Source organism: Macaca mulatta, chromosome 20 (assembly GCF_049350105.2).
Source record: "Macaca mulatta isolate MMU2019108-1 chromosome 20, T2T-MMU8v2.0, whole genome shotgun sequence".
Taxonomy (NCBI): Eukaryota; Metazoa; Chordata; class Mammalia; order Primates; family Cercopithecidae; genus Macaca; species Macaca mulatta.
In genome coordinates, this window is record NC_133425.1 from 28,208,679 (window position 1) to 28,230,186 (window position 21,508).

At 54.4% G+C, this 21,508-nt stretch overlaps 3 protein-coding genes across 22 annotated transcripts in view; 1 reads left to right on the top strand and 2 right to left on the bottom strand.

The window, feature by feature from the left end:
* The window catches only part of CLN3 (CLN3 lysosomal/endosomal transmembrane protein, battenin), a 78,508-nt gene that overhangs the window by 10,576 nt on the left and 46,424 nt on the right, over positions 1 to 21,508 (bottom strand). For 2 of the 19 annotated variants that reach the window (XR_013411634.1, XM_015125926.3), the window contains exons 1-7: positions 5,265 to 5,319; positions 4,958 to 5,079; positions 4,726 to 4,804; positions 1,941 to 2,037; positions 1,209 to 1,280; positions 268 to 347; positions 62 to 147 (exon numbers count right to left, since the gene is read on the bottom strand). Coding sequence is in view for 18 of the 19 variants with exons in the window: in XM_015125926.3 (XP_014981412.2) it covers positions 62 to 147; positions 268 to 347; positions 1,209 to 1,280; positions 1,941 to 2,037; positions 4,726 to 4,804; positions 4,958 to 5,003 (460 nt within the window). In the remaining variant the exon portion in view is untranslated. Of the gene's footprint in view, positions 1 to 61; positions 148 to 267; positions 348 to 1,208; positions 1,309 to 1,940; positions 2,038 to 4,725; positions 4,805 to 4,957; positions 5,320 to 6,822; positions 7,565 to 8,450; positions 9,192 to 21,508 lie in introns of those variants that run through there. The other 17 variants (XM_077985843.1, XM_077985844.1, XM_077985848.1 and 14 more) reach the window with 17 other exon arrangements.
* APOBR (apolipoprotein B receptor) lies at positions 8,185 to 12,443 on the top strand. Its single transcript, XM_001103862.5, has 4 exons — positions 8,185 to 8,369; positions 8,723 to 11,488; positions 11,576 to 11,844; positions 11,931 to 12,443. The coding sequence occupies exons 1-4, from the start codon at positions 8,313 to 8,315 to the stop codon at positions 11,998 to 12,000; spliced, it is 3,162 nt and encodes a 1,053-aa protein (XP_001103862.3). The 5' UTR covers positions 8,185 to 8,312; the 3' UTR covers positions 12,001 to 12,443.
* On the bottom strand, positions 12,857 to 20,849 carry IL27 (interleukin 27). 2 transcript variants are annotated; one of them, XM_077985888.1, is made up of 5 exons: positions 20,693 to 20,849; positions 17,728 to 17,900; positions 17,545 to 17,643; positions 15,936 to 16,094; positions 12,857 to 13,415 (listed from the first exon to the last, which is right to left on the bottom strand). In XM_077985888.1, exons 1-5 carry the CDS (start codon positions 20,721 to 20,723, stop codon positions 13,146 to 13,148), a joined length of 732 nt encoding a protein of 243 aa, XP_077842014.1. In that variant the 5' UTR covers positions 20,724 to 20,849; the 3' UTR covers positions 12,857 to 13,145. The 2 variants fall into 2 exon arrangements, with proteins under 2 accessions (XP_077842014.1, XP_028697194.2); XM_028841361.2 differs by lacking the exon at positions 20,693 to 20,849 and having other exon boundaries at positions 17,728 to 18,105.

Genomic DNA, 21,508 nt, shown 5'->3' on the forward strand with positions numbered 1-21,508 from the left:
CCACAAATGCTCTGATGCGGTTCCTCAGGGACCCCCATCTGACACAGAACCGCACACTCACCACACAGGCCGGTCCCCACAGAATGAGAAAAGGCAACCAGGACGAAGCTTCCAGCAGCACAAATCCCACTGACAAGAACCCGGGGGCTGAGGGGGCCAGAACGGAAGAGAGAGGGAAGGTCAGTCTCTACTCTCAGCATCTCAGCCCTCCCAGCCTCCCCATTCTCAGCTCCTGCCTGCCCTGCCTCCTGCTACTCCCACCCAGACCTGTAGGGCAGCAGGTGAAGGCCAAGAGGAGCCAACAATTTGATGACGAGCGTGGGGAGGATGTCTGCCAGGAGCACGGCCTGGGACAGGAGAAAGGAGTGAGACCCCAGAGGTTCCAGGGGACAACCCTCCCAACCACGTGGCCAAGGAGAGGTAGGAGCTGGCCTGCTACAAACACAGGCTCTGGGGTCAGGCACACCTGGGTTCAAGTCTCAGCTCTGCCACTCCTTAGCTGTGTGTCAAGAGTTTATATTCTATCAGCTTCAGTCTCCTCATCTGGAAAATGGGGATATCATAGCGCCTAGCTCACAGGACTGCTGTGTGGATTAAATGAGCTAATATATGCTACATACAGAAAGGGCTCAGAAACTTTATATATATGTATATATATCTTTTTTTTTTTTTTTTTTTTGAGACTGAGTCTCACTCTGCCACCCAGGCTGGAGTGTAGTGACTCGATCTTAGCTCACTACAACCTCCACCTCCTGGGTTCAAGTGACTCTCCTGCCTCAGCCTCCCAAGTAGCTGGGATTACAGGCATGCACCACCACACCTGGCTAATTTTTGTATTTTTAGTACAGATGGGGTTTCACCATGTTGGCCAGGCTGGTCTTGAACTCCTGGCCTCAAGTGATCTGCCCGCCTCAGCCTCAGAAATTGTATTAAGGTCTCGATTATTACATATACCCTTTTTTTCCTCTTTTTCCTTAAGATGGGGTCTCACTATACTGCCCAGGCTGGTCTCAAACTCCTAGGCTCAAGTGATCCTCCCACCTTGGTCTCCCAAAGTGCCGGGATTACAGGTGTGAGCCAATGCGCCCAGCCCAGGTCTCAACGGTTTTAATCATGACAGTCCCAGTTGGGTAGTGAAGGGCTGGGAGTGGGGTCTATAGACCCAGGGGCCCTGGGTCAGGAGAGGACCAGGTGAGATTAGTACGCACAGCCGTAGAGACAGAGTTGCAGTCAAATCGTGATGAGCTGTTGTGGGGGATGGGCGCTGGGCCTGGGTCCACCTGATGGAAGAAAACGATGTCTTTCACCCTGGAAGCAGAGGGATAGACACCCAGAGCCAGCTCCCAGCCCAGCTCTGCCTTCAATTGAAGGATGGCTTTGGGTCGGCAGTGACTGACCTCTCAGGACCTCAGTGTCTCTGCATGCACGATGAAGAGGGGGTTTCCATATGAGTCTCACCCTACTAGACCACAGGCCACAGATGGCCCTGTAAATGGACTTTGTTTAGATAACACATTCAAGAGTTTTCTTTTTTTTTGAGACGGAGTCTCACTCTGTTGCCCAAGTTAGAGTGCAGTGGTATGATCTTGGCTCATTGCAACCTCTGCCTCCTGGCTTCAAGCAATTCTTCTGCCTCAGCCTCTTGAGTAGCTCAGACTACAGGTGTGTGCCACCACACCCAGCTAGTTTTTGTATTTTTAGTAGAGTTGGAGTTTCACCATGTTGGCCAGGTTGGTCTCGAACTCCTGACTTCAAGTGATCTGCCTGCCTCAGCCTCCCAAACTGCTGGGATTATGGGTGTGAGCCACTGTGCCCAGCCAGAGACTGGAAACTTTACCCCACCTTGTGCCATCCCTTGGCCACCCCATTCCATGAGTTTTTCAAGGGGGCCTCTGTCCCACAGGGACTAACCATGGTAGTGGTGGTAGAGAGTCACTTACATGGCTCTGGTTTCCTGATGTCCTCTCGTGGCTAAGGATGTCATGGGCAGCACTCAGCATCACCACATAAGAGAAGTTGTTGCAAAGGCCCAGCAGCCTGGAAGGAGCAGGACAGGTCTCAGCTCCCTCCTGATCCTGCAGCCATCTGTAGACTTTGTGCCAAACCTCCCCTTACCTGTGCCCTTCAATCAGCTCCCTCTTTTTTTTTCCCTCTATCACCAGATCCCATCTTCATTCAGTGTTGGGGTCAGAAATACAGGCTTTGGTGCTTGGGCAAGACAGTGAGACCCCCATCTCTACAAAAAATTAAAAAATTAGCCAGGTGTGGTGGCTCAAACTGTAGTCCCAGCTACTTGGGCAGCTGAGATGGAGGATTGCTTGAGTCCAGGAGTTAGAGGCTGCAGTGAACTGTGATCATGCCACTGCACTCCAGCCTGGGTGACAGAGCAAGACCCTGTTACAAAAATAAAAAATAAAAAGGAAGAGGCCGGGTACGGTGGCTCACACCTGTAATCCCAGCACTTTGAGGGGCCAAGGTAGGCGGATCACCCGAGGTCGGGAGTTTGAGACCAGCCTGACCAACATGGAGAAACCCCGTCTCTACTAAAAAATATGAAATTAGCCGGGAGAAGTGGCACATGCCTGTAATCCTAGCTACTTGGGAGGCTGCGGCAGGAGAACCACTTGAACCTGAAAGGCAGAGTTTGCGGTGAGCCGAGATTGCACCATTGCACTCCAGTCTGGGTTACAAGAGTGAGACTCCATCTCAAAAAAAAAAAAAAAAAAAGAAAAAAAAGAGGAAGAAATAGGGTCTTTGGGATCACAGAGTTGGATTCACTTCCAGCCTCCCAGGCCTCTCCCAGAAGCTCTCCATGACCACTCTCTCCTCTGAGCTCCCACTGTGACTCAGTTCCTGGGGCATTTCTCATCCTCTGATGCACTGCAGTACAGTAAAAAAAAAAAAAAAAAATCCTGGGGAAGTCGGGCGCGGTGGCTCACACCTGTAATCCCAGCACTTTGGGAGGCTGAGGGCGGTAGATCACTTGAGGCCAGGAGTTCGAGATCATCCTAGCCAGGAGTTCGAGATCATCCTAGCCAACATGACAAAATCCCGTCTCTACTGGAAATACAAAAATCAGTTGGGCGTGGTGGCTCACACCCGTAATCCCAGCTACTTCAAAGGGTGAGGCACAAGAATCGCCTGAATTGGGAGGCGGAGGTTGCAGTAAGCCAAGATTCTGCTTTTTTGAGACTCTATCTCAAAAAAAAAAAAAAAAAAAAAAAAAAATCCTGGGGCTCGAAACCAAAAGGACTGTGTTCAAGCACCAAGTCTGCTGTTTAGTAGTCTCAGTCTACTCATGTGCAAAATAGGGATACAAATTTATCTCCTGACTATCCCCCCCACAGAATGCTATATGGATCAAAACAAGATAAGACCAAAGGCCTTTAGGATTCAGGAAAGGTTCTGTTTGTTTACTCTCATCTCCCAGAGTTGCACTCAGTGATGGGAGGGAATCTGGGTCCGGTGCCAGAGATTTCATTAGGGGCCTTTTCACAAGACTTCGAAGTAGAACTATAATACTACTCTTCCCATTTGACTGTAGAGGAACCAGGGTCAGAGAGGTTAAGTGACTCTTCCAAACAGTACATGGGAAGCCACTTCTAACCCAGTCCGGAAGTGGGTGGAGGATCCAAGTCCTCAATGTTTAGGTTAATGCTAGAAGTATTTCCGGAGACTTGGTATTTGTATGATTTTAGAAAGTATATGGATGACCTTTTTAAAGGTTTCAGGGCGGGGCACGGTGGCTCACACCTGTAATCCCAGCACTGTGGGAGGTGGAGGCAAGCGGATCACCTAAGGTCAGGAGTTCCAGACCAGCCTGGCCAGCATGGTGAAATCCCATCTCTACTAAAAATACAAAAAATTAGCTGTGTCTGGTGACGCGTGCCTGTAATCCCAGCTATTCAGGGGGCTGAGACAGGAGAATCGCTTGAACCTGGGAGGCGGAGGTTTTGGTGAGCCAAGATCGTGCCCCTGCTCTCTAGCCTGGGTGACAGAGTGAGACTCTGTCTCAAAAATAAAATTAAATGAAAAAAAGGTTCAGGCCCGGCATGGTGGCTCATGCTTGCAATCTCAGTACTTTGGAAGGTTGAGGTAGGAGGATCACTTGAGGCCACGAGTTTAAGACCAGCCCAGGTCCCATAGTGAGACCCCATCTCTATAAAAAAATTAAAAAATTAGCCAGGTGAGGTGGTGCACGCCTGTAGTCACAGCTACCTGGAGGCTGAGGTGGGAGGATCACTTGAGCCCAGGAGTTCTAGGCTGCAGTGAGCTGTGATTGCTTTACTGCATTCCAACCTGGGCAACAGAGCAAGACCCTGTCTCAGAAAGAAAAAGAATAAGATAAAATAAATTTAAAAAATAAAAGTTTTAGTAGTGATGCATTTATTTAAACGTTCATTAGGAAAATGCTGGTTTTCCATGTGGAGTCGTGATTTAAAGTTTTCTTTTAAAAAATATGTGCATTAAAAAACTTTAAGGCTGAATTGGTTGAAGGAAAAAAGTAAATAATCCTACAGATGGTATGAGGATCTGGCTAAATCCCGAAGGTGATAAGGAGTGAAGTTTGGAAATTTTACATGCTGCCCCCGGGCAAACCAGTGGATTCAGTAAATATTTGTGGGTTCAGCTCCTTTGCGCAGCTTAACTCCTTCTTCCCCCTTTCCTCCTGTCACTTCCTTCTTCCCACGCCATTGTCACTTGCTGAACTCTCAGGCCACTCACCAGAAGCCCACCGCGTTCTTCCAATGCGCGCCCTGATGGTCCAATAGAGGGAGCCGTGGCTCCGGGACGGTCTCCTCACCTGGGAGAGCGAGAAGAGGGCATGACCCCCACCCACTCTCTGGCGCACGACGGCCCCATGCGTGTCCTCCCGGGGCCGAGTCAGCTCTCACTCCCCTCAGGTGGGCTGCGAGCCAGAGGTGGTCGCTCCAAGAGGGTGGGCCAGATTACTCACCCTCGGAATCCGAAAGGCGCCGCCGCGAGCCCGCACAGCCTCCCATCGCATCAAGTTCAGGTCCCCCAAGGGTCTAGGGTCATAGAGTGTCCAAAAGGGGCTCCCACGGGAGGGATGAGGGTCTGCGACAGGCGACAAGGATCAACGCCCGATTGCCGGTCCCAGCTCCGGCTTGTCTGGGGCACTCGCGCCCCGCGATCCATCAAGGAAGCTGGGGGCTCCATCTCGAGCGCCCTACGACCCACCACGCCCCACCCATCGCACTCTGCCCCCGCCCCGTCTACAGCAGGGACCCTGCGGCCTGTACCTTTAAGAGCAGCAGAACATTCTGCACTTTGCAGAGGCCGGCTGTCGGATCACGTGACAGAACCCGCGTGTTCCCCCATCACGTGCTCAGAGGTTTTCCCTACTTCCGGGTCCTCTCTATCTTCGCTTTGGGCCTTCTCGGCTTCGGAGCGTGAGAAAGGGAGGGGCCGGAGAACCTTGGAACCGCAGGTTTTAAACTGGAGCGGGTGGGAGCAGCAAGCAGAGCTATGACCTTAGATCAGTGGCGCTCAAGACCGAGACGGTATCCTGCCAGGACCAGTTATGGCTGTGGGAGGCTTCAGTTCCTTTCCTTCAGCACTCACTTGCCAGAAACAAATATGGACCTGCCTACTCCTCCCTTTTTGGTTTTTTTTTTTGTTTTTTTTTTTGTTTTTTTTTGAGGCAGGAGTGTTTCTGGTTTCGAACAAAGACGACTAGCTTCAGGTCATTCTTATCCCCATCTGTTGACTTTACAAATTGTTTTAGAGACCTAAATAAACATAATACCCATCTAAGGGGATTTCATGAATTATCTATTAGCAGTATCCAAGATGTTAAGAGATCCCTATTTCCAAATTATCCTAGAACCAAAAAATATCACAGCACTTCAACCCCTGGTGTTACAGATGAGAAAACCAAGGTACAAATATATATATAACTATATATATGTATAATATATATACATATAAAACAAAAATTAGCCAGGCGTGGTGGTGCATGCCTGTAGTCACAGGTACTTTGGAGGCTGAGGTGGGAGGATCACTTGTGCCTAGGAGGTGAAGCTACAGTGAGCTATGATCATGCCACTTGCACTCCAGCCTGGGCGACAGAGTGAGATCGTCTCTCAAAAAAAGATCCTCTCTCAAAAAAAGATCCTCTCTCAAAAAAAGAAAAAGTAAAAAAGAAAAGAAGAGACACATATATACGTGTGAAAAAAATTGGAAAATTGCTGACGATCATACAATGTTACACATAAAGGTGACTTTAGAGACCTGTATAGTGATAAGAAATAGAGCACCAGAGGGCCACTGGGTTGGCTCCAGGCTGCTGCAGGATTCCTGCCTCCATCAAAGGTGGTGCTTAGACCAGATTTTTTTTTTTTTTTTTTTTTTTTTTGACAGGGTTTTGCTCTGTTGCCCAGGCTGGAGTGCAGCAGCAGGATCTTGGTTTGCTGCAACATTGACCTCCCAGGCTCAGGCGATCCTTCCACCTCAGCCTCCTGAGTAGCTGGGACAGCAGGTGCGCACCACCATGCCCAGCTGATTTTTGTATTTTTTGTAGAGACGGGATTTTGCCATGTTGCCCAGGCTGGCCTCAAACTCCTGAGCTCAAGCAATCCATCCGCCTTGGCTTCCCAAAGTGCTGGGACTACAGGCGTGAGCCACCGCACCTGGCCAGACTAAATGTTTTTAAGGCCTAAGATTCTGATGCTGTGATTTCATCCAATTGCCCTAATTGGAATAGGAAAGTGGGGCTGGAGAGGGGAGAAGGAGGGTATGGGGAAGAGAAGTAGAGCAAGGTCACTTTATGTAGTTCCAAATAAGGAATCATATTCTTACCTTCCTCTAGGTGGAAAGTGGCATCCTGCATTCTCTTCTTGTCCTCGGCCTCATCTCTGCTATGGGCTGTGCCAGCTCTATCCGCTCTTTCTCACCACCAGGCCTTCAGAATGCTGTTTGAAATGTGCCCTCTGGTCTAGGCGTGGTGGCTCACATCCATCATCCCAACACTTTGGGAGGCCAAGGTGGGCAGATCACCTGAGGTCAGGAGTTTGAGACCAGCCTGGCCAAATGGCAAAACCCTGTCTGTACTAAAGATACAAAAATTAGCCGGGCATGGGAGGCTGAGGCAGGAGAATCACTTGAACCAGGGAGGCAGAGGTTGCGGTGAGCCAAGATCTCGACACTACACTCCAGCCTGGGCGACAGAGTGAGACTGTCTCAAAAAAAAAAAAAAAAAAAGAAAAGAAAAGAAAAAGAGGCCGGGCGCGGTGGCTCAAGCCTGTAATCCCAGCACTTTGGGAGGCCGAGACGGGCGGATCACGAGGTCAGGAGATCGAGACCATCCTGGCTAACACGGTGAAACCCCGTCTCTACTAAGAAATACAAAAAAAAAAACTAGCCGGGCGAGGTGGCGGGTGCCTGTAGTCCCAGCTACTCGGGAGGCTGAGGCCGGAGAATGGCGTAAACCCGGGAGGCGGAGCTTGCAGTGAGCTGAGATCCGGCCACTGCACTCCAGCCTGGGCTACAGAGCGAGACTCCGTCTCAAAAAAAAAAAAAGAAAAAAAAAGAAAAGAAAAGAAAAAGAATGTGCCCCCTCTAGCGTGCCTCCCAGGTCACTCAACTGCTGGAAAATGGAATCCTACTACCGTGCAGGGCTCTAGAAATTCAGCAGCGTTTCATACATGGCATCTGCCATCAAGGAAGTCACAGGAAGGTGGGAGGAAGACACAGATAGCCACAATATAAAGTTTAGCCAAGTTCTCTTTTGCAAGGCTAATCATAGATGAGGGGATGCACCCTAGAGCCACCAATCCGGCCCCTTCCGCCCCTGGCGGAAGCATTAATGACACTGAAATGTGTCAGAGCTCCCACCAGCCCCCTCTTCACTGCTACTCTTTCTTCCCAGGCAAAACAGGAACCACAAACCCCAGCTTCCTCTTGCAGAGTGGCTGTGGCTTGTAGGGGAGACGGAAATGGCTGAGGTGCGCATACAAGACCTGAGTCACTTGAGCTGCTATTGCCGCATGTCTCCTCCCTCTCCCCCTCCCCAGTTCTAAGGTCTCCTGCTCCCACTTTGACTTTTCTGGCCTCTCCCTTACCCTTTATTTCCAAATGTGCACCTGAGTCCCCTGTGTGATGTACACCCATTTCCCGGGCTGCAGTGGGGGCTGCTGTGGGCATCAGGGGCCGTGGGCAGGGCCTGGGGTGGGGACACATCAGGGAGACACAGGGGAAGAGGAAGTGCCTTCGGTCCTCGGGAAGATTGGCTTGTCTTGGTGGGTGGGGACGGTCATTATCAGCTTTCTGGACACACAGACACAGACAGGATGGACTTCCTCCGGCTACACCTCCCTGGGCTGCACCAGGCCTTGAGGGGGGCACTGGTGAGAGGGGCAGACAGCTGCCAGAGACTTGCACCCCATTCCCTGGGGCCTCACCTCCGGGCACCTCCCCTGGGGCCTCACCTTTCCCCTCCTCCTCCTGATGTCCTCAGACTGGAGATTGCTTTCTCAGGATCAGGCAGACTCCTGGCCTAATCTTTTCTGAATTTTAGACCCCACCTCCACCCATGCGTCCTCATACCCCCAATCGATGCCCTTTCTGGCTCCTTCTGCAAATCCTCTTCTCCTCTCAGATCTCAGTACCCTGTTCCTTAACCTGGGCTCCTCCAGCCAGGACCCCCAGGGAAAGGACTGGGACTCCCCTTAATGCCTCTCCCCTCCCTCTTTTTTCCTAGGATTCCCTCGGCACCTTTGTCTCCTACCTCTTGGGAGATGCAGTCCCCACTGTAGAGCGGGAGGCACAGGCGGCTGAGGAACTGGGGGCGGTGGCCGTGGGAAGGACAGGGAAGATTGTAGAGGAGGAAGCCCAGGAGGCCCTGGAGGGCCTTAGAGGCAGCCAAAACGAGGGGGCTGGAGGGCTGAGAGGGCCTGGAGAGGACAGAAGACGTGAAGCGGGGAGCTCAGCTGTGGAACAGACCTGGAGCTGGGGAGATGGCAGCTCCCATGGGTCCCAAGCAGAGAGGCAGGACAGTGGGGCTGGTGAGACAGCCAAGGCTGCCAGGTGCCAGGAGCCAAGTGCCCCCTTGGAGGCCAGAAAGAAATCCAAGGCAGGGTCTGGGGCTTGCCAAGAGAGGAGCGGCCAAGCCCAGGAGAGGCAGGAGCCCGATGAGCAGGAAGTGAACAGAGAGGAGAGGCTGAGAATCTGGGAACAGGAGGAGGAGGAGGAAGAGGTCAGGGCAAGAGAGCCAGGGATGGCCAGAGGGGCGGAGTCAGAGTGGACCTGGCACGGGGAGCCAGAGGGGAAGGCTGGTGCTGGCGGGCCAAAGGCGGCGGGGGACAACCGGGAGACGGAGCAGGGGGTCAGGAAGGCAGATGCAGGGGAAACTGAGGAGCCTGGGGCCGAAGGGGCTGGGAAAGGAGAAGAGGTGGTGGTGGTGGAGAAGGCCTGTGAAAGCACTAGGGCATGGGGGACGTGGGGCCCAGGGGCAGAGCCTGAGGACTGGGGAATCTTAGGCAGAGAGGAGGCCAGAACAAGCCCAGGCAGGGAAGAGGCGAGGACAATTTTAGATGGGGAGGAAGCCAGGACAATCTCAGGTGAGGAGGAGGCCGAGACAGCCTCAGGCGGGGAGGAGGAGGCCGGGACAGCCTCAGGCGGGGATGAGGCCTGGACAACCTCAGGCAAAGAGGAGGCTGACCTCCCGGGAGTCAGACAGACAGAATATGGAGCAGTCCCAGGAGAAAGGCTCCTAGAGGCTACTGGAAAAGTCTGGGTCCTAGAGGAGGAGGGGGATGAGGAGAGAGAGGCTGAGGTGAGCCCTTTCCCCAAACAGGCCCAGGTCCTGGGCACTGAGAGAACAGAAGAGGCTGCTGAGAGCCAGACAGCAGGGAGGGAGGCTGTGGGAGGCCAGGAGGCAGGGGAGAGCTTTGAGGGTCAGGCGGACCTGTGTGGGAAGGAGGCTGAGATGAGATGGGACTTGGAGATCAGGGCCGACTGGGCCAGGCTGGAGGAGCTGATACAGGCAGAGGAGGCCCAGGAGGAGAGAGAGAGTGGCAGGGATCTAGCGGCTGAGCTGCCCTCAGATGGAGAGGCTGAAGGCGCTGCTGACTTGGAGGTAACTCCAGAGGCCAGGCCCGAGGAGGAGCTCACAGGGGAGGAGAGCGAGGCGGCCCAGACTAGCTGCGGCCCACTGGGGGTGGAATGGGGTGGCCTCACACACAGGGTCACCAAAGGCCAGGGACCTGAGCTGATGGGAGGCGCCCAGACCCCAAGTAAGCAACCCGAGGAAAGAGAGGCAGGTGAGGTGGAGCTCCAGGGAGTTCTGGCCCGGAGCAAAGAGGAGCAGGAGAGGAGCCTGGAGGCAGGTCCCAGGCACGCAGAGTCTGTAAAGCCCGAGGCCTCCGAGGCCTTCCCAGGAGCCTGGGAAAACCGCACGAGAAGGGACATGGAGAGAGGAAATACCCAGGAGGATGCGGCCGATGGCGAGCAGTGGGAGGAGGAGGCTGCGGGAGGCCAGACCCCGGTGGCTGAGGCCAAAGGAGACCAAGAGTCTGAACTATCAGAAGTCCCAGAGGCAGGCGGGGAAGGGCCGACAACCCAGGACACGGGATGTGGAATTGAGGAGGGAGAGGCATCTGTCTCAGAGAACCAGGATCTGGATGGAAGCACAGGAGCAGACGCAGGGCCTGGCCTGTCACTGGGAGAGGCCTATGCCAGAGAAACCAAGGATGGGGAGGCGGAGGCTGACAGAACGCCCAGGAGAGGCTGGAGGCTGCAGGTGGTGGCTGTGGACCTCCAGGACCATGAGGACGCACAGACTGGCACTGTGGCTGCTGAGGTTATGGGGGGTGAGGTGGACCCAGACGTCAGCGCTGCTGGTGCTGGTGAAGCTTTGGAAGGGGCGCTTGGGCAAGGCTGGGACTTGAAAGAAAGGGAAGAGACAGCAGCAGGAGAGCATGCAGGTGGGCAGGAATTTGGCCTGGAGGGCTCAGCAGAGGAAGAGGTGGCAGGCAGAGGTGGCCAAGCAGAGGCTTCTGAGGCCAGGGAGGGAGGACCTGGGGGAGGGCGGGTAGAGGCAGAGGAATCTGCAGGTGCAGAGGACAGCTGTGGGCTGGATCGCGTGGGCTCCCAGACAGCGAGGGCAGACGGGATGGGAGCCACGGTGGAGGCTGCAGGGCTTCTAGAAGAGTGGATGCTGTTGGAAGAAAAGGCTGTCAGATGGCAGGAGAGAGAACAGAGGGAAGACAGGGAGGGGCGGCGTGGGGACCACCACCCTGAGGGAGAGGCACCAAGGCTCCTTGATGCAGAGGGTCTCATGGTGACCCGGGGCTGGAGGGCAGAGGCCAAGGAGACTGAGCCAGAAAGCCTGGAAGACGTCAGGGGCCACGAGGAGTGGCCAACACACCAGGCCCCTGCAGAAGCTGCGCCAGGGTCAGTCGGGGAAGCCGAGACGGCTGAGGCCACAGGCAGTGCCAGAGGAGGTGCTGCCAGCAGCTGGAGTGAGGTGAGGGCTCTTAGTGGGGTCTGCGGGGGGGGAATGAGTGGAATCCCGAAGCCAGTCCCATGGTCCTCTGTGCTCTCTTTCCTACAGGCCCCGCTCCCTGGGTTCCTCCTAGACGTCTCTGTCCCAAGGAGCCGCGTGCACCTCTCGAGAAGCTCCTCACAACGTCGCTCCCGGCCCTCTTTTCGTCGGACTCCAGCCCTGGAGCAGCAGGAGGAGCCCCCAGCCCCCAATCCTCCTGAGGAGGAACTGTCGGCCCCTGAGCAGAGACCCCTCCAGCCGGAGGAACCCCCAGAGCCAAGCCCTCTGAGGCATGATGGGACCCCGGTGCCAGCCAGGAGAAGGCCCCTGGGACATGGGTAGGCACAGGGCAACTCGGCTGGGGTGGGGAAGAGACCATGGGCACCTGGGAACCCGTTCTCATGGGCCTAACTTCTGCCTTCAGGTTTGACCTCATGCACCCCGGCATGATGCAGGAGCTGCAAGCCCGTCTGGGCCGGCCTAAGCCCCAGTGACTGAAACCCGGCGCTCTGGGAGCCAGGCCCTGAGTGGGGGCCAGAAGTCTCGCTCCGACGCCACTGAGCCCTGCTCCCTCTGCCACCGTGGACACATCCTCTCCACTCTCTGGGCCTCAGCGTCTTGATGTATCATTCATGGAGCAGGCAAAACCAGACGTCTGGGAAGACCTTGACTTAAGGAGTCTGATTCTCCAACACAGGCTGGTGGACCACCTACTCCACTGAGACCACGTCTCAGGGTGCCTGCCCTGGTTCCTCTCCAGACTGAGTCAGCTATCTGGACTGCATGGAGGCTGGGCACGGGGGCTCATGCCTGTCACCCCAGAGCTTTGGGAGGCCAAGGTGGGAGGAGCGCTTGAGACTAGGAGTTTGAGACCAGCCTGGGCAACATAGCAAGACCCCCATCTTTTAAAAGCAAAATAAAAAAATAAAGACGGCAAGGAAGACTGAGAGGGAACAGCGATCATTCTCCTTACAGGCCTCCCTCTCTGACTTCCGCTTCCCAGCCCAACTCCCTGCACCAAGACCCTCAGAACTGAGCAGGCGTAACATTAACCTCTGGAGTCGCATCCAGGCCAAAGGAAGGTGGTTAGGGGGGCTTAAGGAGCACTGCTCAGAATCAAAGACGAGCTGCCTTGAGCTTCCAAAACGGTAGCTCGGCCTCAGGATGCCACTGGTTACTATGGCAACTGCCTGGCGGAGCAGGACATAGTAGGGGAAGATGGGCCAGGGACCCCAAAAATGTAGGAGCAGAGAGGGGTTCAGGATGGCTAGAGGTTGCTGACCCCGTTCCAGGCTGCCCTGCCCTCTGGGTGTCAGCAACCCTTCCCAGAAGATAAGCGGAGGCCAGGGGTGGATGAGAGTGCTTTATTGGGCACCCAGCATGGGGGCTCGGCCCAAGGAGGACCAGCAGGCTCCGAGACAATAAATAAACCATCATCTCTCTAACAATAAATAAATATCCAAGAAATAAATAGCTGGCAAGGACCAGAGGGGCTTTCAGTTACTGGGTAGGGCCTGGGGCAGGGGGCTGGAAGAGCCCTCCCTTGTCCAACGCTGATGATGCGGAGGCTGCCCTGATGCCAAGACTCCAGTCCTAAAGTACTAAAGGGTGAAGGGCAGGGGGCTAAGAAGCCACCCAATCAGGGCTGGGGGCCCAATGTTGGGAACCCCAAGGGCCAGACTGAGTGCCCGGCCTTGGACAGCAGCAGCAAGTCCCGCACGGCCCGAGATAAGACGAGCTCCAAGGAGTGCAGCAGGCGGTAGGTGGAGAGGAGTTGGGGCCAGGACACCTGGGCCGGCCCCTGTGAGGCATTGCCCAGTGCCCCTGGGAGCAGCCCCTTCCTCTCCTCCTCCTCCTCCTCCTCTTCCTCCTCCTCCTCCTCTGGGAGGTGGAATCCTGCAGCCAGCACCTGTGAGGAGAAGCCATGGGTTAGGGAGGGGCCAGGCCGAGAACCTGAGCGAATCCTCATTCCCTATTTGTGCCCAGCGGCTTCTAATGACATCAGTGACCACAAGGTCATGATTTCCCCGGACATTCCCTACTTGATCTTCCATGATGTCACCCGCTAACGCGTCTCACCTCATCTTTCAGTTAGAGAAAATGGAAGTCAAGGAGCAAGAGGATGCTCACAGAGCTAGATCACCCCAAGGACTGCCCCGAGGGGTGGGTTCAGGAAGTTTCTGCTGTTAAGGTTGCTCTTGGGTTGGATCAGCAACAGGCAGAGGGTGGCATAGCTCAGATTCCCTGCTGCTTGCCCTTCCTTTCTCTCTCTCTCTCTCTTTCTTTCTCTCTCTCTCTCTCTCTCTCTCTCTGTCTTCCTTTCTTGGAGTCCCGCTCTGCCGCCCAGGCTGGAATGCAGTGAGGTGATCATGGCTCACTGCAACCTCTGTCTCCTCAGTTTAAGCAATTCTCTCCTACCTCAGCCTCCCGAGTCATTGGGATTACAGGTGCCCACCACCACGCCTGGCTAATTTTTGTATTTTTAGTAGAGATGGGGTTTTACCCTGTTGGCCAGGCTGGTCTTGAGCTCCTGACCTCAAATAATCCACCTGCCTTGGCCTCCCAAAGTGCTGGGATTCCAGGCGTGAGCCACCACGCCTGGCTCTGCTACTTGCATTTTCTATTCTCATTTCATTAAGTGTAAAATTCTGATTTCCCTTTGAAAGGTTCTGGAAGATCTGGGTGACATCAGAGAATCACAGGGAGAAGGGAAACAGGAGGCAGAGGCTGTGCTGGGCGCTCAGGACAAACCCCGAGTGACCTCACAGCCCAATGGCCTCCTGTTCAAGATGGAGCCCCAGGAGAATGCCAAGATTGAGGGGTGGCACCAGGGCCTGGTGTGGCTGCACGCGCCCGCGCACACACACGAACACACTCACACACATACTCATTCTCACAACGCAGTCACACTCATTCCCATACAGTCACATTCACACAAAACACATTCATGGCTGGGCACAGTGGCTCACGCCTGTAATCCCAGCACTTTGGGAGGCCGAGGCGGGCAGAGCACAAGGTCAGGAGTTCGAGACCAGCCTGGCCAACATGGTGAAACTAAAAATAAAAAAAAATTAGCCAGGCGTGGTGGTGCATGCCTGTAATCTTAGCTAGTTAGGAGGCTGAGGCAGGATAACTGCTTGAACCAGGGAGGCAGAAGTTACAGTGAACTGAGCGTGCCACTGCACTCCAGCCTGGGCGACAGAGTGAGACTCAGTCTCAGAACAAAAAAAAATTCGTTCACATACCCACACAGTCACACTCACACTCATCCTCACACACTGACACACCTATACCCAAACTCTCACCCACACACCTCACTTTGACACAACACTCACATTCACACACCCACCCACACACTCACACACTCTCACACTCAGACCCACACACTCACACACTCACACTCACAGACCCACACACTCACACACTCTCACACTCACAGACTCACACACTCACACACTCTTACACTCACGGACCCACACACACACAGTCATGCTCACACTCATACAGACCCCCCCCACACTCACAGTCACACCCACACACTCTCACACAGACCCACACACTCACACACTCACAGTCACACACATACAGACCCACATACACACAGTCACACACTCACACAGACCCACACACACAGTCATGCTCACACTCATACAGACCCACATACAGTCACACCCATGCTCACACTCACAGACCGACACACTCTCACACTCATGAACCCACACACACACAGTCACACTCACACTCATACAGACCCACACACAGTCATGCCCACACACTGTCACACTCACAGACCCACACACAGTCACACACACACTAATGGACCCACGTACACAGTCACAGTCACATTCATACAGACCCCTCCACACACTCACACCCATATACTCTCACAGTCACATATACTCACACAGACCTACACACTCACACACTCACACTCATGGACTCACACACACACAGTCACGCTCACATTCATACAGACCCCCCCACAGTCACACCCACACACTCTTACACTCACAGACCCACACACACACTCTCACTGTCACACACACACACTCACGGACCCACACACTCACAGTCACGCTCACACTCATACAGACCCACACACACAGTCACACCCACACACTCTCACACTCACAGACCCACACACTCACACACTCTCACAGTCACACACTCACGGACCCACACACACACAGTCATGCTCACACTCATACAGACCCACACACACTCACTGTCACACCCACACTCTCACAGTCACACACTCTCACACTCACAGACCCACACACTCACAGTCATAGTCACACTCTCACACTGTTGGACCCACACAGTCACAGTTATGCTCACACTCTCACACTCACACACACTCAGAGCATGGGATCACTGGATGAGCCAGCCAGTCTTCCTTCCCACGTGGTCTGGGGTGGCCGGGCTTTACCTGGAAGCGCAGGTGCCGCTGCAGATCGCGGAGGTCCAGCCTCATGGCCCACAGCTGCATCCTCTCCGTGTTGGTCCAGCGGCCCTGGGTCCCCAGCCCTCCCAGCAGGGCACGGAAGGGTTGAAGCGTGGTGGAGAGGAAGCAGAGACGCTCCAGGTCCTGAAGGGAAGGCAGATGGTCAGGAAAGGCCCACAGGCCAAGGATGGACATGTCACACCCACCCCCTCCCTATCCAGGTCTCCTTCCCATTCCACACTCCAGCCTCCAGTCTATCCCCATAGCTCCTCCCCACCTCAGCCCAGCTCCGTCCCCACCTCAGCCCAGCTCCGTCTCCATTCCTTCCATCTCCACTGTCTGGGACATTTGCCCCATCTCCTTTTCCAGCCTCCCTTTCACTCCCATGCCCATGATCTTCTCTAACCCACCCCTCTCAGTCCCTGAAGCACTCTCCTTCTGCAACCCTGTTCCCTTCTCTCCTTCACCACCCCATCATACCTCCTGCCCACGCGTTTCCATCCCATCTTCAGCCTCATTCCCATTTCTAACCCCAACTCCGTCCTTCCTCCATGTGCCCAGACTCACTCTTTCAATTTTTCCATCCCATCTCCAACCTCATTCCCAACCCCGTCCATTCCCTTCCCCACCAGCAACTCCCATCCCTTCTCCATCCCCTGCTTAATGTTCAACCTCATCTCCAACCTTCTCATCTCTAGCTATCCGCATTCTCACCCCCAGTGCCACCTCCACCCACCCTCCATGCTGCTGTGATCTCTCTCCAGTCTCATGCCAGTCCCCTGCCTGCCGCATTCCATGCCCAGCTCCACTCTTACCTCTTCCTAACCCCACTTCCTTATTCCAGCTTCATCTTTATTGTTTGTTTGTTTGTTTGTTTGTTTTGAGATGGAGTCTTGCTCTGTTGCCCAGGCTGGAGTGCAGTGGCGCGATCTCATCTCACTGCAACCTCTGCCTCCTGGGTTCAAGCAATTCTCCTGCTTCAGCCTCCTGAGTAGCTGGGATTTCAGGCACACGCCACCATACCTGGCTAATTTGGTATTTTTAGTAGAGACGGGGTTTCTCCATGTTGGTCAGGCTGGTCTTGAACTCCTGATCTCAGGTGATCCGCCCTTCTCGGCCTCCCAAAGTGCCGGGATTATAGGCATAAAGCGCCATGCCTGGCAGTTTATTTATTTTTCTGAGACAGGGTCTCCCTCTGTCCTCCATCCTGGAGTCCAGGATTATAACTCACTGCAGCCTCCAACTCCTGAGCCCAAGCAATCCTCCCATGTCAGCCTCCTGAGTAGCTGGGACCAAAGGTGTGTACCACCATGCCTGGCTAACTCTTAAATTCTTTTGTAGAGACAAAGTCTCACTATGTTGCCCAGGCTAGTCTTGAACTCCTGGCCTCATGCAGTCCTTTCACCTTGGCCTCCTAAAGTGCTGGGTTTATAGGTGTAAGTCACCGTGCCTGTCATCTTTATGTCCAATGACATATTCAACATCATCCAGGTTCTATCCCCAATGCATCTCCAGCTCAATCTCCAGCCTCATCTTGCACCCTGGCCCCAGTCTATCACAAGCTTCCCGCCCCATTCCACCAGCCCTCACTCACAGAGAGGCGGCGCCAGGTCTGGAAGGTCAGGGAAACATCAGGGAACTGCTCTCCCAGGGGCAGGAGGTCCAGGTTCACTCCTGGCAGGTGAGATTCCGCCTGGGGGGCAAGGTCTGTTAGTGGGGGCCAGAAGGGATTGGGGGTCTGCCCGTCCCCAGCACCAGCTGCATTATGGGGACTTACAAAGCGGTGGGCCTGGCCCCGAACCTCGGAGAGCAGCTTCCTGGCGAGATGCAGGCTGACCGTGAACTCCCTCTGCAGCTTCTGCACGCTCAGCTGGGGCCTCCCTGGGGGCCTTGGGAATCCCCAGACACCAGCTTGAACCAGGAGCAAGGGAAGCAGCAACAGGCTGAGCCCTGGAGAGGTGGGGAGAGGGTGGGCGAGACAGGGAGAGAGCTTGAGAACTCGGGAGAAGGAACGGAACATGCCTTTTCTGAGCCTGTGCTAGCTGTGAGCATAGTGCAGCCACTTTCACCATCATCATTCCTCTGCCTCCTCAAAACCACAGTGGAGGCCAGGTGCGGTAACTCATGCCTGTAATCCCAACAATTTGGGAGACTGAGGCGGGCGGATCACCTGAGGCCAGGAGTTCAAGACCAGCCTGGCCAACATGGCAAAACCCTGTCTCTACTAAATATACAAAAATTAGTCAGGCATGGTGGTGCATGCCTGTAATCCCAGCTACTCAGGAGGTTGAGGCAGGAGAATCGCTTGAACCCGGGAAGCAGAGGCTACAGTGAGCTGATATAACACCACTGCACTCCAGCCTGGGCGACAGAGCCAGACTCCGTCTCAAAAAAACAAAACAAAACAAAACAAAACAAAACCCCACGATGCAGCCAGCATGGTCCCCATATGGCATCTCTGTATGGAGTGCCCACTTTTGCAAAAAGACCAGAAGCCTGATCCTGTTTTTTTTTTTTTTTTCTTTTGAAACAGAGTTCTGTTCTATCACCCAGGCTGGAGTATAGTGATTTGATCACAGCTCACTGTAGCCTTGAACTCCTGGGCTCAAGTGATCCTTTCGCCTCAGCTTCCCGAGCAACTGGGACCAAAGGGACACACCACTGTGCCTAACTGTTTCTATTGTTTTGTAGAGACAGGGTCTCACTACATTGCCCAGGCTGGTCTTGAACTCCTGGCCTCAAGAGATCCTCCCGCCTCAGCCTCCCAAACTGCTGGGATCACAGGCATGAGTCACTGTGCTGGGACAGAGCCTGGATCTTTGACCCCCATAAACTCCCTTGGCCAAATGCCTTTTTCAGTGAGCAACCTGCACAACCACATGTGGCAGCCTCAGTGCTATTGTTCTCCCCATTTTGCAGATGAGGCTCAGTGAGGTTGACTTGCCCAAGGTCAAATAGCCAGAAGGTGGGAAACCAGGACTGGATTCCAGATTTTTCCAAATGCAGGGCCCATGGGTTTTCCCCAGAGAATGCAGAGGGAGGCAGCCACCTGCCCCAGGAGTGGGCACACCATGTTCTGCCAAGGATTCTTTGGGCTCAGTCAAGCGGCTCTGATGGCTTGAACTGGCCATGAGGTCCCCAGGGATGGGTTAGCAATGCCAGAGGCTCTATCCCAGGGAATCAAAAGGACAGGTTGGTCCAGTTTCCATAACGGCAGGTGGATCCTGGCAGGGTAACCTGCCTGGGGCGAATCCACAGTGTGGGAGCTTTTTTTTTTTTTTTTTTTTTAAGACAGAGTCTCACTCTGTTACCCAGGCTGGAGTGCAGTGGCGCGATCTTTGCTCACTGCAACCTTCATCTCCTGGGTTAAAGCAATTCTCCTGCCTCAGCCTCCTGAGTAGCTGGAATTACAGCCATGCGCCACCACGCCGGGCTAATTTTTATTATCTTTAGTAGAGAGGGGTTTTGCCATGTTGGCCAGGCTGGTCTCCAACTTCTGACCTCAGGTGATCCACCTGCCTTGGCCTCCCAAAGTGCTGGGATTACAGACATCAGCCACTGCGCCCAGCCCAGAATGGCTGAATTCCGAGTGTGCTTCCTGACCTGTGTTTTCCTGGAAAGAGGGGCAGCGGATGGGCGCTCTAGGAAGAGGGCAGTATTCATCAATTTCCCCCTCAGGGAGAGGAAATCTAGCAAGCACAAGAGTTACACAATTCTCCTCGAAACACAAACCAAAACTGGCCCGAAGTCCATCCTACTCTCCCTACTCTCCCTACTCTCCCTGCCTCTTCCCTGTCCTCTCTCAATCTCTAATCCCTGAGCTCTGCTCTTCGAAATGTCCCGATAAAGGTGAAGGGGAGCTTTTAGGGATGTCTACCTCCCTCATGGACTTCTAGATGTGGTGGGCATTGCCTAACCTAAGATCTCTGGCATTCAGACTCCCTGGCTTGGGGGCCACTCGGACCCTCTGACATCCTGGAGACTTAAGGCAGAGTGGGGTTCTTCCTAGCTCAATGTTAGGGACAGGGTGGTGCCCCCAGGCCCTGGTGGATCAAGCCCAACCATAAGTGAGCTGTGCCATCTCCGACCTGAGCTCTGGAGCCCCCAGACCCCCTCCTTACCTCCTTACCCTCTGCAGCCGATCCTGGGTCATTGGCTCTGGCCTTTGAAGGTTCTGTCTCCATCCTCCAGCCTTTGGTCCCTACCTGCCCTATGTAGCATGTTACCTTCTCCTCTGCCTACTGCTCTGGTTCTAGCCCCTGAGTTCTGCAGCCACCAGCCACAGATTGGACCTCCTTCTAACATCAGACTAAAGACCTTTGACCCAGTGAGGCTGCTGACATCTTGGTCCCAGTGCCCCACTTGTGCCAGCACTTGTTCTGTTCTTCCTTCAGCCGGCCCCATTCTCAGTCTTAGCCAAGCTGTTTGGCTTCTGCTTATTCACTCCAAACCCTTCATTTATCTGTCTAGACCTGGTCCTTGTCAAATCGCTGGTCCAACCCTCCCCATTCCTGCTAGCCAAGGCTTCCTTCCCATCCTCTGCCCAGCCCTGGGTCAAAACACCACCCCACTGCCCCAGGCCCCCAGCCAGTCACTCCAGCCTCCCCTGCCATCCAGCAGCCAGCCAAACCCTCAGTCTTGGCCAAGTTGCTGCTCTCAGCTCTCGACCCCATGCACCAGCCAAGCTCGTCCATCCTCTGCCCAAACTCAACCAAGCCCCCCATCCCTGGCTTCAAACTCACGCCAGCCAAGGTTGCCTGCCGTCTGGCCCATGGCGGGGCCCGGCCTCTTTGGTCAGCCATCTCCTGGGTAGGGGGGGTCTTATACTGGGGGCTGTGCCCGGTTTCACTTTCCGTCCTGCTTGTACTTTCAGCTTTGTGTTCACTCACTCTTCCCTCTCGCCACCCCTTGCTAAAATGGGGAAATGTAATTTCCCTTCCCGGAGGGGGTGGGAGGTATGATGGGGGGTGACGGGAAGCTGGGGTTTCAGGACACCCAAGCTCCAGACTCACTGCTAAGCTCCCACGGCCAGCTCTGCCCTCAGTGCCCCATGCTTGGGTGAGCCATCCAGCCTTATTCACTGGTTGATCCCAGAGTCCCAAATCCCCTCCTGATTCTCGGCTCTGCCACCACCATCCTAGGGTCTACTGTCCTTCCAAAGATGGATGGCCAGGTAAGGGGATTGCCCACCCGAGGGGACTCGGGGTTTTGAGTCATCTGACTCCCTTATGGTTTACCAGATGGCTGAGGAAGGTGGCACAAAGAGAGTCAGTGCTTAATGGGTGGCTGGGATGCACCCTTGCTTGGGGCCAGGAAGAGGCTCAGTGTGATGGTGGGATTGGAGCTCAGTTTGTAACTAGGATCAGGGCTGGATAAAATTAGGTCCGAGGCCATATCTGGGACCAGGGTTAGGGCTTTTTCCAGGGTCAAGGGCTCTGTCTCCATCTTTAACCAGAGTCAGATATAGGATTCGAGTTCAGTCTATAATCAGGATCAGGGACTCAGTGTACAGCTGAACTCACGGCCTAGTCCCCGGCCAATATCCTGGCTGTGTCTGT

Excerpts from the sequence above, each read along its gene's own strand:
- APOBR (XM_001103862.5), top strand. The coding sequence starts at position 8,313 with ATGGACTTCCTCCGGCTACACCTCCCTGGGCTGCACCAGGCCTTGAGG. Across the intron at positions 8,370-8,722 it reads AGGCCTTGAGGGGGGCACTG|GATTCCCTCGGCACCTTTGT; the intron begins GTGAGAGGGGCA and ends CTTTTTTCCTAG. Across the intron at positions 11,845-11,930 it reads AGAAGGCCCCTGGGACATGG|GTTTGACCTCATGCACCCCG; the intron begins GTAGGCACAGGG and ends TTCTGCCTTCAG.
- IL27 (XM_028841361.2), bottom strand. The coding sequence starts at position 17,970 with ATGTTCCGTTCCTTCTCCCGAGTTCTCAAGCTCTCTCCCTGTCTCGCC. Across the intron at positions 17,644-17,727 it reads GGGGCCAGGCCCACCGCTTT|GCGGAATCTCACCTGCCAGG; the intron begins GTAAGTCCCCAT and ends CTTGCCCCCCAG. Across the intron at positions 13,416-15,935 it reads AGCGGCACCTGCGCTTCCAG|GTGCTGGCTGCAGGATTCCA; the intron begins GTAAAGCCCGGC and ends TTCTCCTCACAG.